The sequence below is a fragment of the Camellia sinensis genome, chromosome 2 (assembly GCF_055761805.1).
Source record: "Camellia sinensis isolate YWXY chromosome 2, ASM5576180v1, whole genome shotgun sequence".
Taxonomy (NCBI): Eukaryota; Viridiplantae; Streptophyta; class Magnoliopsida; order Ericales; family Theaceae; genus Camellia; species Camellia sinensis.
The window spans coordinates 103,969,882-103,984,963 of record NC_138962.1 but is presented as its reverse complement, the minus strand read 5'-3'; the positions used below and the strand labels follow the sequence as shown (position 1 = coordinate 103,984,963).

The following is a 15,082-nucleotide window of genomic DNA, read 5'->3' as shown; positions in this document are numbered from 1 at the left end:
TTCTTGAAATGGAATGGACTAATTGTGGCATTCTTATGGTTTATTAACCATGTTAGCTATCACAACAATATTGTCAAAAAGGGTTCTCACCAGGAAATTAGAAAATTTGAAAATTTTATTTATAACACCATTCATGCATCTCATACCTACATGGAATACTGTAATTCTTTTTACCACATGAAATTCTGATTTATTCCAATAATTTGGCATGCCATTGATATGGAGATGAGAGATCAACAATTGAAAGCACAAAAACATTGCCTCGGAACCAGGGGTGCAGTGAAATCATCTCACTGCCCTGCTCCATTGAACTGGTTTTTGCAGTCATCCCTGCAACGGTCTTCACCCTTGCAGCGCCAAGTTTTGTGACATTCTCTTGCTTTCACCATGATCACCATCTTTTCATCTGTATAGACTTACAAATGTGAGAGATAAATGGAAAGTCACATATAAAAGTGAGAACACAAATAAAGTGTGTTGAGTGAATTGTCCAGTAGTGGTGTAGGTCTGTGTATTCAACATAGACTCTAAGATACTAGTGTGGTGTGAATGTTGGTGAAGTTGGTGTGTGCTTGTGTATGACATGAGTGCTTAGTAGTGTGAGAACACAAATTGTGTATCAGGATTTATGTGTGCTATTGTGTACAAGTCTCTTGTGTATTGCTGGATTTGTTAATTAAAAAAAATTATTTGTTGATTCAAATTCAAGAAAAAAACCACCAGTAAATAATAAGCTAAACTCGTTCTCAAAAATGAATTAAAGATGAACAAGGTTTTTAAATTGAAATAAAAAGGCTTACTAGCAAGGGTTTGAATTTATTACAGTTGCAGCTAGCTTCTAATTAAAATGCATGCACGTGTGTGGAAACCATCATGTTCATTATTATTGCCTACTTAATTAGCAAATGAGGATTTCTTTCTCTCTCTCTCTCTGTTATTTTTTATTTTTATTTTTTCAATAGGTAGGAGATTAACAAATATGAGAAATATTAGACCATGCTGGACAATTAAAGTCCAACAATGCCTAAAAGTCACCCTAAGCAATAGTCCAACAACCACTCGAAGAAATATTCAATAATATACACTACTAGAAAAATAACTTTTTGCATCTATTTTTTTGCGACTGATTATTTAACCGTCGCAAAAAAAATTATTTGCAACGGCAAATCAGCCAAGCAAAAACTTTTGAACCACACCCTAGACAATCCAGCCTACTTGTGAGACCATCATTGGGGTCCTTAATGACTTTTGTGCTGTTTCTGGTCAGAAAATTAACTACTTGAAATCTAAACTATTTGTGTCCAACAACATCCCTCCTAATCAAGCTAGAGCCCTAAGCTCCCAGAGTGGCATTCCCCTCACTCAAGACCTTGGCAAATATTTGGGATCTCCTCTCCTTCATAAAAAAGTCAGCAAAAATATGTTTAATGAGATCCTTGAAAAGCTGAAAGCCAAACTCTCAGGCTGGAAAGCAAGGAACTTATCCTTAGCTGGTAGAGCTACACTCATATAACCTGTTACCTCTGCTATTCCTAGCTATAATATGCAAGTCATGGAACTTCCTAGACAATTTTGTGACGAGATTAATAGAAATTTTCTTTGGGGAGAAATTGATAACAACAGGAGGGTCCACCTTGTTAACTGGAACAGTGTGTGTAGACCTAAGGAGGATGGTGGACTTGGCCTTAGAAGAGCTAGAGATCAAAATGCTGCACTCCTCACTAAACTTGGCTGGAGCATGTTAACTGAGTCTAGTAAACTTTGGTGTAAGGTCCTACAAGCCAAGTATCTTCAGAACCACACCCTTTATAACTGGCCTATGAAGAGGGAGCCTCCCACATTTGGAAAAGCATATGTAAAAACAGGGACATTCTTAGGAAAGGGGTTAAATGGAATGTGGGTAATGGGGAGGCATATCTCTATGGCATGATTGGTGGTGTGGACAAAAACCTTTGGATCAAACATATACTTCCCCAAAAGTTAATGATGAAGATAGGGTGAGTTTACTCCTTGATGATGAAGGAAATTGGAACCCTGAATACTGTGTCTCAGCAAGACCTCCAAGAAATTCTGCAAATCCATAGACCCAGGTATGTGACCTTCACAGATGCCCCTACCTGGTTTGGATCCTCTGGAGGAGACTTCTCAACAGCATCTGCTTACAAGACCATTGTAGGACATGAGATGGATGGGATTGACTGGAGATGGATATGGAAGATCAAAACCCCTCAAAAGTTGAAATGCTTTCTCTGGCTTATACTCAAGGATAGACTGTTAACTAATCAAATGAGGCTCAGAAGATGCATGACAAATTCTGAATTATGCCCTAGATGTGGCAAGTCCAGTGAGGATATGAACCATCTCCTGAGGGAGTGTCCCAACTCCAAAAACATCTGGACTGAAATAAAGAATGCCACTTGGTGGGAGGAAGGTTGTAGATTGCCTCTAATTGAATGGGTGTCTACTAATATGAAAGCAAAAACTTTATTTTTTGGGAAAAAATGGTCTCTCTACTTTGTGGTTATCCTATGGCAGATCTGGAAAGACAGAAATCATCTGGTCTTTGAAAATTCTATTCACCCCATTCAAGTTAGTCTCTAGAACATTAGAGACTATGTACTTGAGATTGATGAGGCATTCCAATCTCCTCTCCACCCTAACCAATCCTTACCTATTCTAATTGACTGGCATTTCCCTCCTGCAGCTAAATTGAAATTAAACACTGATGGCTGCTCCAAAGGAGATCCTGGACAGGCAGGCTATGGAGGGCTCTTGAGGGATGCAGCAGGCACATGGATATGGGAATACTATGGAAAGCTTTGCCACTGCTTCAGTGTAGAAGCAGAGTTATGGGCCATTTACAGGGGTCTCACAATTCTATTTCAGAAAAGCACAATTGATGTAGCGATTGAAACTGATGCCACTCAAGCCATCAAGCTAATCCAAGATGGACCAAGCCATGACTCTCCTTACAAGGCCCTCATAGAAGATACCAAGTTCTTAATGAGAAGATGTAATTGTACACTGAGTCACACACTGAGGGAAGGAAACAGAGTTGCTGATCGTTTGGCAAATTTAGGAGTGGCACAAGATGAACATGTGATTCTGGAGGATCCTCCAGAAACTGTAACAGCTTTGGTCAAAGAAGATATGACTGGAGCTCATTTTGAGAGGGACTAGCCCTCCTATCTGTTTGGTTTTTGTTCTAAGACCTTTCTTGTTTTCTATGTTTTCATCTGAATCAAAAAAAAAAAAAAAAAAAAACTTTTGAACCCACTCAGCCTAAGCAAAAACTTGCGAGCCCACTATTGGAACCCACTCAGCCCAATTTATATTTTCCTTTTTTCTTAAACTCTCATTTCCCCCAAATCTGATTGTGTAAAACTTGCCCTAGACTCTCATTTCCCCCCAAATCTAATTTCGCTCGATCGTGTCTGAGTAAGAGAATCTGAAGAAGAGATCACTATGGTCGTCTGAAGAAGAGATCTCCAACGGTATGAACTCTCTCTCTCTCTCTCTCTCTCTCTCTCTCTCTCGTTTCAGTGAGTCTCTTCGAATCATTCATTCGTATTTCAACTTATGCATCTCTCTACTTCGATCACTTGAACTCACTGAACTCACTTTAATTCGTATTCGACTTCTTTATCTTAACTCACTGTAATTCGAACTTTTTAGTCAATCTATTGATTTTTCCACCAGGTAGTCTGATTCTGGAAACAAGCTTTGGTTTGAATCAATTCTTCCTCATCTGCTACAGGTACAAGCTGAGCCATTCAATTCTTAATTGTTATCGCTTCACCTTCCAATTCTCACCCCTCTCTCTCTCTCTCTCTCTATATATATATATAGCATTGCTCTCACATACTTGCTTGATTTCACCTCCTTTAATTCCAGATAATTTGGTGAAACTGCAAGCGCTGCAGCAGTTTGTAGCACAGGGTGCTTGTTTCTAGAATCAGATTCCATATCTGTAGCAGCATCTGTAATTCAGGTCTGAGAAAGGTCAAATATCAACGATGATAAACTATGCATATTTAAATGTATTGCTCATCTGTTAACATTATCGATTTAACAACTATAAGCAGTGATCTCTATTTATAGAAAAATATTCATGTTAAACATTAGGTTGGGCATTGCATTTTATCTCTCATCCGTTTTTCATTTTGTGAAATCTTTGTGTGCAATTAATTGATTCCGTTAATTTGTTAAATATTGATGTTGGGCACTGCCATATGTGTCCTTGTTACAATATCCATAAGGGAACACATTGTTTCCATAGTTGTGTGAAAGAATGACTGTCTTACTTATTTTGCATCAAGGTATGTACTTTAAGAACTTGGTGAAGTTTAGGTGTAAATGGAAGTTGACTGAGTGGATAACTTGTAGCTAATCTTTTGTAACAAATTACTGGTGTGGAAATTATTAAATTGGGTTGTGATTACCATACCTGAGTGACTGACTACAATAATTATTCACTATGATTCTGCTGATAATTTTTAGTTCTTTCATCACTGCCTCTGAATTAATGTGTTATTAATTGGGTGGATCGGACCAAGTGATGAGTTTGGCCCTATATTGGTTTAATATTCAGTTTTATTGACTATCAAATAATGTCAAGTTTTGTTTGTCCACCTTACCTTTTCAGATAATCTTGGAGAAGATTGCCATGTCTTTGAAAACCTGTTTGAGTTCTGTCAAATTTATGCTGGTGGAACTACAGGTAAATTATGATCAAATGGTATTGTAATTTAAACTTGAGTGGCATTAAGTTTTCCTTGACTAGGGATTGAAGTTTTTTGGCAGATGCTGCACGCGGATTGAACAATCGGCTTTGTGACATTGCCAATAATTGGGCTGGTGGACTACATCATGCCAAGAAGTGCGAGGCATCTGGTTTTTGTTAAATCAATGACTTGGTTTTGGGGATTTTGGAGCTTCTAAAATATCATCCACGCGTTCTATACATTGATATAGATGTGCATCATGGTGATGGTGTTGAAGAAGCATTCTATTTTACAGACAGGTAATGACAACTCTCTCTCTCTCTCTCTCTCACACACACACAATGCTTGTGAATGTGTTCTGGAAGGGGGAGGGGGTTGAATAGGGAAACCTAAATTTTTAGGCGTTATTTCAATCTTTCTTCCTAACTTACCTTTCCTGTCTTGCATTGAGCCTATTTCAACTTTTTATGTGCTTCTATTGAATTTGATATGCAACTTTTTCACTCACAAGTTAAGTGTTTGGTTGAACAATTTGTTTTCTTCTATTTATTTCCCAAACCCAAGCTATGCAAAATTTTAAATTTATTATTTCTTCAATTCAAATTATAGACCAATTAGTGCTTAATCATCACACTTATTCTCAATCATAATATTTTACTTTTCACATTAGAGCTATATGTTACATGGATTTGGGTACGAGTATTCCATCCGGCTGTGTGTCCAAGCATCATTTTTCCTAAACTTAAATATTATGATATTGGGATATACATCTAGAAGTTGGGTATAAGTATGGGAACTTGTTTCAATCACTTGTATATATTGCATGTTGTATAATATTATTGGATAACATGTAAATTATTTAGAATTGTGTTTCAAATTAAACGAGATTTAGAGAAATATGGAATTTATATATCCCATTTCTTGTAAGAAGCTAGAAATGTTTATTTACATGCAAATGCGAGTGTCTTCTTTTTCAAATATAAAAGTAGAGGATTCAAGTGTGTAAATTTATTGAACACATATCCCACACTCTTATCCTTGTAATATTTGGTAGACACGAGTACACTAGGAAAGTAGAAGAGTCCATGTAACATAGCATAAGAGTACCACTGATGCATCATACACATAATGGTAGAGATGAATGCCAGATCTAGCTATCCATGGGGAGGTTATCTTTAGGTAGAAAGAGCTCCCTTTCTTCCTCCATTTAGCATTTAGGAAGAATTTAAAGTTCACTAACATTTATGGCAAATTTATGCATGAATCATAGTCATCTCAATAACATGGAAACATACTAAACAATGTAAAACTCATGAAGTTTAGAGATGACCACAAGATATTATAGTGGTTCGGTTATTTGCCTACATCCACTCCGAATGTACCTTACCTGCATTATTCCATCCTAAACCCGTTTCACATACAATACAACAATACAATGGGTTTAAGCCCACCCAAAACCACAACCTCCAAATCTCAAACTTAACACTTCACTGGATTAAAACCCATGAAATGAACTTCGAGAAGGAAACCGATTCCCTCAAGCCCACAGGTCTTTACATGAGACAAACTGTAATGTGTGATATAATTAGTGTACAAACTACACTAAGGGGATGAGGTTTATACCTTTCACAAGTGCATGAATTTCGAGACTTCTTGGAGCAAGCTCTTCCACAACACAACTTGTGTTGAAGGTTGAAGATTATTCTCACTCAGAACCTGTTGATCCGAACGAGGTGCTTCTTTTGGAAAATGTTGCATATATAATGATGATTCTTAATTGCCCTTTTTGTTAAATTGGTACTGGAACAGTCTTTATGCAGCTTCCTGATTACCATGAAATTATTGAGGGTCCGATGGATTTTCGAACTGTCAGGATGAAACTAGAGGAGGGGCGTTATTCCAACTTGGATGAGTTTCAGGTTGGTTTTGAGCTCTGGGCTGATTTGTGGTTTTGTTAGTTACTGTATTTTGTTTCACTCAAGGTCATTACTATAGTGCAGAGTTAGTGTGTGGATTAAATACAAGATATTTTTCTTGTGCTTTGACAATCCATGAGTGTCTTTAAAATCACATGTTGGCCGCACCATACATTTTCATTTCCATCTTCTTCTTTTATGGTTTTTTTCCTCAAGTGGTAAGTGCTTACTCCTGAACTCAATGACTCTGAATTTCATGCTTGTGCTTAACCAAAGATATTAATTGCTAATCTGTGGTTGAAACTGGTAACTGGAAATTACTGTTGTGATTAATATTGTTGAGTCAGTGGTTCTAGCTTACTCACAAATACATTAGTTACTAATGCTGGGGTGTAAATGGCAATTGCAAATTAATGTTGTAATATATAATGCAATGTGATGTGAAAATCTACGCCGTTCAAAGTTTCCCATGCTTACCCAGAAATACATTAGTTACTAATGTCGGGATGTAAATGGTAACTGGAAATTAATGTTGGAACATATGATGCCATGTGATGTGAAAATCTACCCTGTTCAAAATTTCCAATGTTTTCTGGAAAATAATTGCATAAATGAGTAATGCCAGGAGATTTGAGAACTCAATTTGTAACCTACAGTCTGCAGACTGTAGTTTTGTCTCTAGAAGATGGTGGCCAAAATCACTCAGTGTTGGAGGAGGGAGAAGAGAATTATTGTTTATCATGTTGGATCTGGGTTGCAGTATGTGATTTTTATATGCTTGTGCTTAACCAAGGATTTGATGAATTTGATGAATTATCTCCCAAACATGTATCTATGATTTGATGAATTTTCCTTTTTTGTGGTTAAATTTAGTTACATTAGCAGGGATTGTATTTGATTTTTGAATCCTGAAAGTGCTGGAGATTAGAGAACTCGAAGCATGATGTGGAATTTGTCTTTGCTTTCAATGTACCATGATTTTGCATCTATTAATGGAAACCTCCTTTCTCCAGTCCATAATTGAGCGTGGTGCATTTCTGTGCTTGCTGAATCTGTTAACCCATAATCATAAGAAGAGCATCAAGCAAGAAGCCTGTTGAACAATCTCAAACATTACTGTTGGAAACAAGGAACAGATACAGGTAAGCATTTAAATATTTGCAACTGAAAAACTCAAAGTTAACTACTAGAAATACTCAATTGACTACTCCCTGGAATTTTATATCTATTTGTTATACCAACAAGTTGATGATCATGACTTTATTTTATATGAATTTACTTCATTTTACTTAGTTACAGTATAGTATCACCATTTTCTCTTGACAATTTCTTTTGAAATAGTTTTATTTTTATTGTTTCAAGTTAAACTGCATTAACTTTTCAAGTCACATGTATATGTTTTTGCAGGTTTTGTTGAGGGAGTAGTTGATATAATTGAGCGGATGATGCTTGGGAGCCAAACTGAGATTATGTTGCTCTTTTTTTTTTTTTTTTTTTTTGAGGACTTGAATCTTTTAGTACAATATATTTTGAGGATGGTTGATGGATATTTGTTTTGCATGTATGAAAGTGTATATTTTGTTTGCACACTTATATGTGAATAGGTTAATATTTCTATTATGAATTTAAATTATTTTGTTAATTTTGTTATTTTTTATTAAAAAAAATTGTTACGTGGTTGCAATTGATTTTTTTGTTGTAGCAAAGGTATATATGATTTTATTATAAAAATAAAGATTTGCGACAGTAAAAAAATAGTCGATAAAAGTGTTTTTGATTTTTTTTTTTTGTGTGACGGCAAAATAGCTGTTGCAAAAAGTAGATTAGGTAGTCGCAAATAATTTGTGACTGTTATTTTGCAGTTGCAAAAAGTATGTCACCCCCACATTAGCGTCCCCAATTTGCGGTCGTATGGACCATCGCAAAAGGTCTTTTGCGATTGTGTTTTCATTCTTTGTGATGGCTTGTGACAGTCGCGAAAAACACTCTTTTTAGTAGTGTTGCCGATGGAAAGTTTTGGGTTACAATGGTGGATGGAAATTCTTAATTCTAAAATCAGAAACTTTAAAAATCAAGAAACTATATCTAATGAATGAATTTTGAATTGAATTTTTACTGTAACTTTATTACATATTCAATTTCATATTAGAATTTTATTATAATTTTTAGGAGTCAAAATCCATATAAACTGATGTATTCAAATCTGTCCAAAAAACTATTACAAAACAGTAATTTCAGAAGTGTCGTTCTCTTTGGTTATAAATCTGAAAATTATCAAATTAGCGTCATTAGAACCAGTTACAAGTCTAGTTACTTACATTTTTGGCATTGCATTGATTACTCGTGTATATTAAGAGAACCATTAATTTCTTTAAAGTGCTGCAGAAAACAACCTGTTTGGATATAATTAATTGTAAATAATTATTTTAATAAGCAAATCAAGTGAAACCAATTGGGTTTGAAACTTAAGATATATTAGTTGATATCTGGAGGATTTTGAAATTTTTCGAATAACGTGGAGTGGGGTTTTAATTTTCAAAGTTAGTGAATAGATTGGAAAAACTAGTTTAAAATTTTGTTTTATCTTAAAGTTACTTTTAATTAAGTTTCGATCTGAACCCATGTCTTGCGTAATTTTAGACCTTGAAGAAATGAACTTAGATATTATTTATGAGTAACGGTGAGTGGGGTTGAACTGTATTAGTGCGCTTTAGTATGAGGTACTTAGTTTAATATTCTTTTTAGAATTTTTGAATTAGTAGCAACATGTAGTTTCTATACTTGGTTCAGGACACTAGTTAAACATTTATACTCTATTCGAGGATTAAATTATTTAGTTTTCAAGTGAGTAGTTGTATACTACATATTTTTATAAATATTCCCCTACCCTGAATTGTTAGAAAATTAAATTGTTATTTCAGGACTAAACTGCTTTGATAAATTATTATATTATCAATGAAATTAAATTATTTCTGAAATATATGTAAACTTGGCATACTGTAAACTATTTGTTATGGTCTCATGTTTATAATGGTGAATTACCATGTTTTGCAAAATTGAATTGTATTGATTATTGGGACCATCTGTATATAAAAGTCTAGGAAAATTATTCCACTGTGTGTGGTGACTCTGGCCACTAGAGAACAGATTCACGTTGGGTTATGATGACTTTAGTGCTCAACGATTGTAAGGAAAAGACTTAGGCTAGGCTAGGTGACCTTCAATCAGATCGTCTTAGAGAAAAGACCCCAGTTGCCATATCAAGGATGACTCTTGGTTCGATATTGGATCCAACGGGCTTATTGCCTTGAGAACTTTGTGGCATATTACTTATTATTCTTAGTACTCAGAAAATTATTGATGATCATGTTGTAATCTGTTTCAAGTGGAGAATGTCATTTGTAATGTTCTTAAGAGACATGAGTATTTTTAATTGTTGAACTGTAGAATCTTCTTTTTGAAACAAATTATCTTTATCAAAATTGTATGCCAATCTAGTCCTGTGATATTTTTCTTATTTTGAAATTGAATCCTGTTTTTCAAAACTGTATTTACTATCCATACTTCTATTTACTGAGCTATCAGCTGACTTAGTTGTTTATCATTTGTGACGACCCCACCATGTACAATGATTAGCACTTACTTAATTAAGGAGATTTGAATTTGAATTATCAATTATTCTAATTTAATCTGAGATTTATGAAAATTATGGAGATTGATTCGTATAGGACTCTATTAAGGATTTATTTTGAAATTAAAAATTGAAAGCCTAAATGGCTTAAGAGAGTACAAATGGTGAATTGAATTAGTTTAATTTCGAGTAGCGGACCATATGGGAGTTTAATTAAATATTAGATTTATATTTATAAAATTGAGATTTGGTTAATTGGGTTCGAATTGGAGATACTTAAGTTAAGCGGATTGGGAATTAAGCTTATTATGAATTAAATTTGTTGACGGAAATCTTGAGTTAATCTGAAAATTAAAGGCCTTAATAATGTGAGAAGTTAAAATTCATGATGGAAATAAGTTTAATTTCGTATTTGGAGCCTTTTGGGAGTTTGATTAAAAATCTGATTCAGAATGATAAATTTTAATATAATTAATTAGGCTCTAAAGGAAGTCAAATTAGACGAATTAAATTATGTGGGATTTATAATTAGATATGGTTAATTTAATTATGTAGTAATTAAGATTTATTAAGAATATGTGTTATTTAATTAAATTAATCTTAACCATAAATTGAATTGTGAAATGATCCACAATTATGGGTGTATGTGGGTGTCGGTGTGGGTGTGGGTGTAGTGAGCAATTCTGTGGGTGTGATGACAAGTGTATGTGTACGTGTCATGTTGATGGGCAAGAAGTGAGGTGCGTGAGTGTATAACCTGGTGGGTTCAAGCATTATACTTAGCTTTGAGTAGAAAAAAAAAAAAAAGGGAGGAAAGAGAAGGAAGCAGAGAGAGAGAGAGAGAGAGAGAGAGAGAGAGAGAGAACTTACTTCATCTTTGTTGCTGGGAACTCTAAGATTTGTGAAATTGAAGGAAGAGCAAAGGAAAATGGAGGGAAATCAACCCAACATACTGAAATTAAAATTGAAGGTACGAAATTTATGTTTAATTTTGTAGAATCTTTGTATTATACTTGAAATTAAAGATGAGTTTGGGATCAACATCATGTAATTGGAAGAAATTAAGATTAAATTAAAGAGTATGAGCTAGGTTAATAAACATGGAAAATAATTTTAAGATTGAGTTTGATTTTGAAGACCTTGATATAATTGGGTTCTATATTTATAAACATTACGAATTTTAAAGAATTTGGGTTAATCAATTTCATATTTTTAAGAAGGAGGAAAAGTTTTATAAATATTGAAGTTAATGGAAATCTAGAATTAATCTTAAAGTTAAATGGGGTTTTTGATTTGTTTTGAAAACCAAGAAATGGTTGGATGTTAATCCTTAACTCATGCATGTAATGTAAGTTAAGAAATTGATTCATAATTTAAAGATTATAAGTTTGTGATTGAGTTTTGGTATAAATTAAGAATTTAATTATGGTTTGAGCTTGATAATGTAGAATTGGTTAGATTTTGATAAATGTTTCATACATGCAATTGATTTTCTAAGAAGTTTATAACTTTAATTTCATGTTTTTCAGGAAAATAGAAAAGAGCTTGAAGTCAATTTTATGTATTAAAAGAAATTGACAAGAAAATGAAGAATTGGAGCTAAGTTCAAGTTTATGAAAGTAATTTAGAAATTAATTATTTTGGATTTTATTTTGAAAGTTGTAATTAAATTAAGCTCCATAAATTATATACAATTTTATTGTGCATTTGATTTTGAAAAGGAATTTTAGAATCACGAGTTCATGGGTTTTGATTTAAATATTGTGTTTCAAGATTTTGAGCAAATACTTTATAAATAAATAAGTGTTTATGTTTTCTAAAGTATTTTCAAAGTTTTGATCAAGATTAGTATGGGTTTTAAGATTGAAAATACACTGGGAAGCTATTTTTGAGATATTTAGAAATCAATCCATTTGGAAAAGAAGGATTTAGTAATGAATGAATATGTGAAATGAGAACCCGACTCATTTGAATAAAGAAAGAATAAGTATAGTAGAACTTCGGATTACTTAGACAAAAAAAGACAAGAGAAGCCAAGTTAAATCAAGGAAGTGATATTGCATTTCAATGTGTATATGTTATGTGTTTGTGTAGGTCACTTGCGCGAGGAATATCATCCGGCCAAGCATTGTGAGTAATTTCTTTGTAAAGATATTTTCGTATCTGAATTACTTTAAGAATGACTATATTATCTGATAATTTGGGCCACCTATGTTTTGTTATGAAATGTCTATGAAATGTTGACACGATAAGTTTGTGAACAAGAACCTTGGAGTTGGAACCGTTACGTTATACTTTGAAACTGTAAAACGTGTACGATAAGATATGTTTCGAAAATGAGATTTTGTTAGGAATGAATGAGTAAGATATGATAAGCTTTTCAAAAATGGAATTTGTTTAAGAAGGAATGAGTTCCTTTTGAAACGATAACTATGATAACAGCTTGGGAAATGTTTTTTGATCCCCAATGACTTCTGTATAGTATTCAACTCGTCATTTACGTTCAGTATAAGTTATTGACTCATTGTGATATAATATATGACGCCGATGTTTTATGATCGTTTCTCATGATTTCGATTGTATTGATCGTTTCGCATGATTTCGATTGTATCGATCGGTATGATATCTGCCCGTTATAGATGTTTTGAATAAAGTCGCCGAAGTGGGCATTTTGCATAAGTGCGTCCTATATGGACATTTTGTACCAAGTCGTCCCAAGTGGACGTTTCGCATAAGTCGTCCAATAAGAACGTTTTGTCTAATGTCGTCCTATATGGGTGTTTTGCATGAAGTCGTCCTATGTGGGCGTTTTGTATGAAGCCACCCAATGAGGCCGTTCCGAATGTTTCGTTCCGCCGTGAACGTTCTGTGTGGTATTCCGACAAGTTTTGACAAGGCAATTGGGTACTACAAATTGTGGTATGTCAAGAACGTTATATTGTTTTGTTTAAGTTATGAATCTCATTTATTTAACATCTTTACATCGAGTTATTCAAAGGGCTCCAGCTCACTGTATTATTTATGTATGTAGGTGATCATGTGCGTGACCAAGCCTAGAACTTCTGCCTGGACTCTGTCCTGTCAACCAACCTATGTGCCTCCCGTGGAGGTTCCGGATATATCAAATGGTCAAAACCATGTGATTAAAGTTTAAGTTTTGTTTATTCTGTATTTAGGGCTAAGTCCCTTTTTGTCTAGTCGGCATATATGATGATGTGATATATACATATATATAATAATAAAAAAAAAGGTTTAAAATTTTTTTGTCTCATATAAGTCTGCACAGCTCAATGGACGTTGTATATTTATAATTTGCTTCCGCTAGCCCCTAATAATTTTTTTTTCTGTTTAAGAAGCCTTCGGTAATCTACGGATTACTAGCTGGTTACGATACTAAACCTGTGGGGGCGGGTTTGGGTTGTGACACATTTCCAAGTGATAGAAGGACTAGAGTGGACTCATGGTGTAATGGGGACTTAATTGCATAGACCTCTAGGACATTCATTATTTTGTTTTAGCTTGTTATGTCGAATTTGTGCATACATTGTGGTTGGATTTTATTTAGAATTATTTTATTTTGTGAGCGGTTTGTGTTCCATTTAGTATATATTTTTGGAAGTTGGTTATGGCTGGTTTTACCATTTATACTTGTGACTTGTCACTGGATTGGGTTTTGATTTATTTATTTCTGAGCTATCGTCACATTTATTCTTTGTGATTTTGGGTTCATGTTTAGGCGTAATACGTGTGCCTTGGGCTAAGTCCCTGTGGGCCACGGCCGGTCATGCCTAGATTTGGGGTGTGACAACTGTGCTATGCAAATTTCCAGGTTCCTCTTCTCTATTCCCTCCTTAAAAAATTTGAAAAAATAAAACGAAAAAGAAAACTAGCATTTCTTCATGAGTAAGTAGTTGAAGGGTAATTCCTTATTAGAATAAATTGCATAGTATAGAATATGAGACAGAAATCATAAATGAATCCAAATCAGCCCAACCTCTTGATGCCACAAAATACATATATATATATATATATATACACACACTATTATAAGAGGCTCGTGGCATAGCAATGCACGTTGCAAGTGTATATTGATATAGTTTTGAAGAAAATATATTATAATTGTCAATACTTGACATCGGAGTTGTTTCAGTAACTAAATGAAAGATTAATAATCTCAAAACCGAAGAAATTCCACACACGTGTAGTGTGAGATTTTTTCCTTTTTTGCCCTTCCAATTAATGAAAGTTAAAATTATCAAACAAGTTAAAATGTGTTTTTTTCCCCTCTTTCCTATACAATTTTGGTTTTTAAAATTGCGTTACATATAGCTTCCTTTTGTGTTCACACAAAAATGAGATGTTAGATTAATATAATAATAATATAAAAATATAAGTTGGTTTAAAACTTTTTTCCCACAAAACCGTTTGGTTATGGTTGACATCCCATTTTCCCCCAATTTTAATAAGGGTGGTATTTTATTTTAATATCTTTATTTTTTATTATTTTATTCTATTTATTTTAATACTCACAAAAATATTCAGAATTTGTTGAAATGGAGCTCATCATTGAATTCAGAGACCTTACGAAACATGTTCCCGTTGAATTTAATCACTCATAGAATGAGATTTTGGCTATGAAACATTTCAACTAATCACAAAGTGCCACATGACCAAAGCATATGGAACATCCAACCAAAAGACGCCACACAATGGGTGTATGGTACAGCATCAAAGCAGCGCATTGATTGATAGCCAATCACCATGGACAGGAGGTGGTCATGGTGGCTGATTGGGAAGAGGAAGACGGAGCT

At 34.1% G+C, this 15,082-nt stretch overlaps 1 protein-coding gene across 7 annotated transcripts; it reads left to right on the top strand.

Moving 5' to 3' along the window:
* The first annotated feature begins 1,736 nt into the window (after positions 1–1,736).
* LOC145789247 (SWR1 complex bromodomain subunit bdf1-like) lies at positions 1,737–13,533 on the top strand. 7 transcript variants are annotated; one of them, XR_014361436.1, is made up of 10 exons: positions 1,749–3,494; positions 3,700–3,757; positions 3,895–3,991; positions 4,646–4,720; positions 4,804–5,023; positions 6,534–6,643; positions 7,654–7,782; positions 12,366–12,401; positions 13,064–13,190; positions 13,303–13,533. XR_014361436.1 is itself a non-coding variant. In XM_082915334.1 (8 exons), the coding sequence occupies exons 5-7, from the start codon at positions 4,975–4,977 to the stop codon at positions 7,738–7,740; spliced, it is 246 nt and encodes an 81-aa protein (XP_082771460.1). In that variant the 5' UTR covers positions 1,749–3,494; positions 3,700–3,757; positions 3,895–3,991; positions 4,646–4,720; positions 4,804–4,974; the 3' UTR covers positions 7,741–7,782; positions 8,048–8,227. The 7 variants fall into 7 exon arrangements, 1 of the variants encoding a protein (XP_082771460.1); XR_014361437.1 differs by lacking the exon at positions 12,366–12,401; XR_014361441.1 differs by lacking the exons at positions 12,366–12,401; positions 13,064–13,190; positions 13,303–13,533 and adding an exon at positions 8,048–8,227 and having other exon boundaries at positions 1,737–3,494; positions 7,514–7,782.
* Positions 13,534–15,082: the final 1,549 nt, after the last annotated feature.

Bases quoted from the DNA above. Each gene is read 5' to 3' on its own strand.
- LOC145789247 (XM_082915334.1), top strand. From the start codon at position 4,975: ATGTGCATCATGGTGATGGTGTTGAAGAAGCATTCTATTTTACAGACA. The intron at 5,024-6,533 runs GTAATGACAACT...GTACTGGAACAG, and splicing joins GCATTCTATTTTACAGACAG to TCTTTATGCAGCTTCCTGAT. The intron at 6,644-7,653 runs GTTGGTTTTGAG...TCCTTTCTCCAG, and splicing joins CCAACTTGGATGAGTTTCAG to TCCATAATTGAGCGTGGTGC.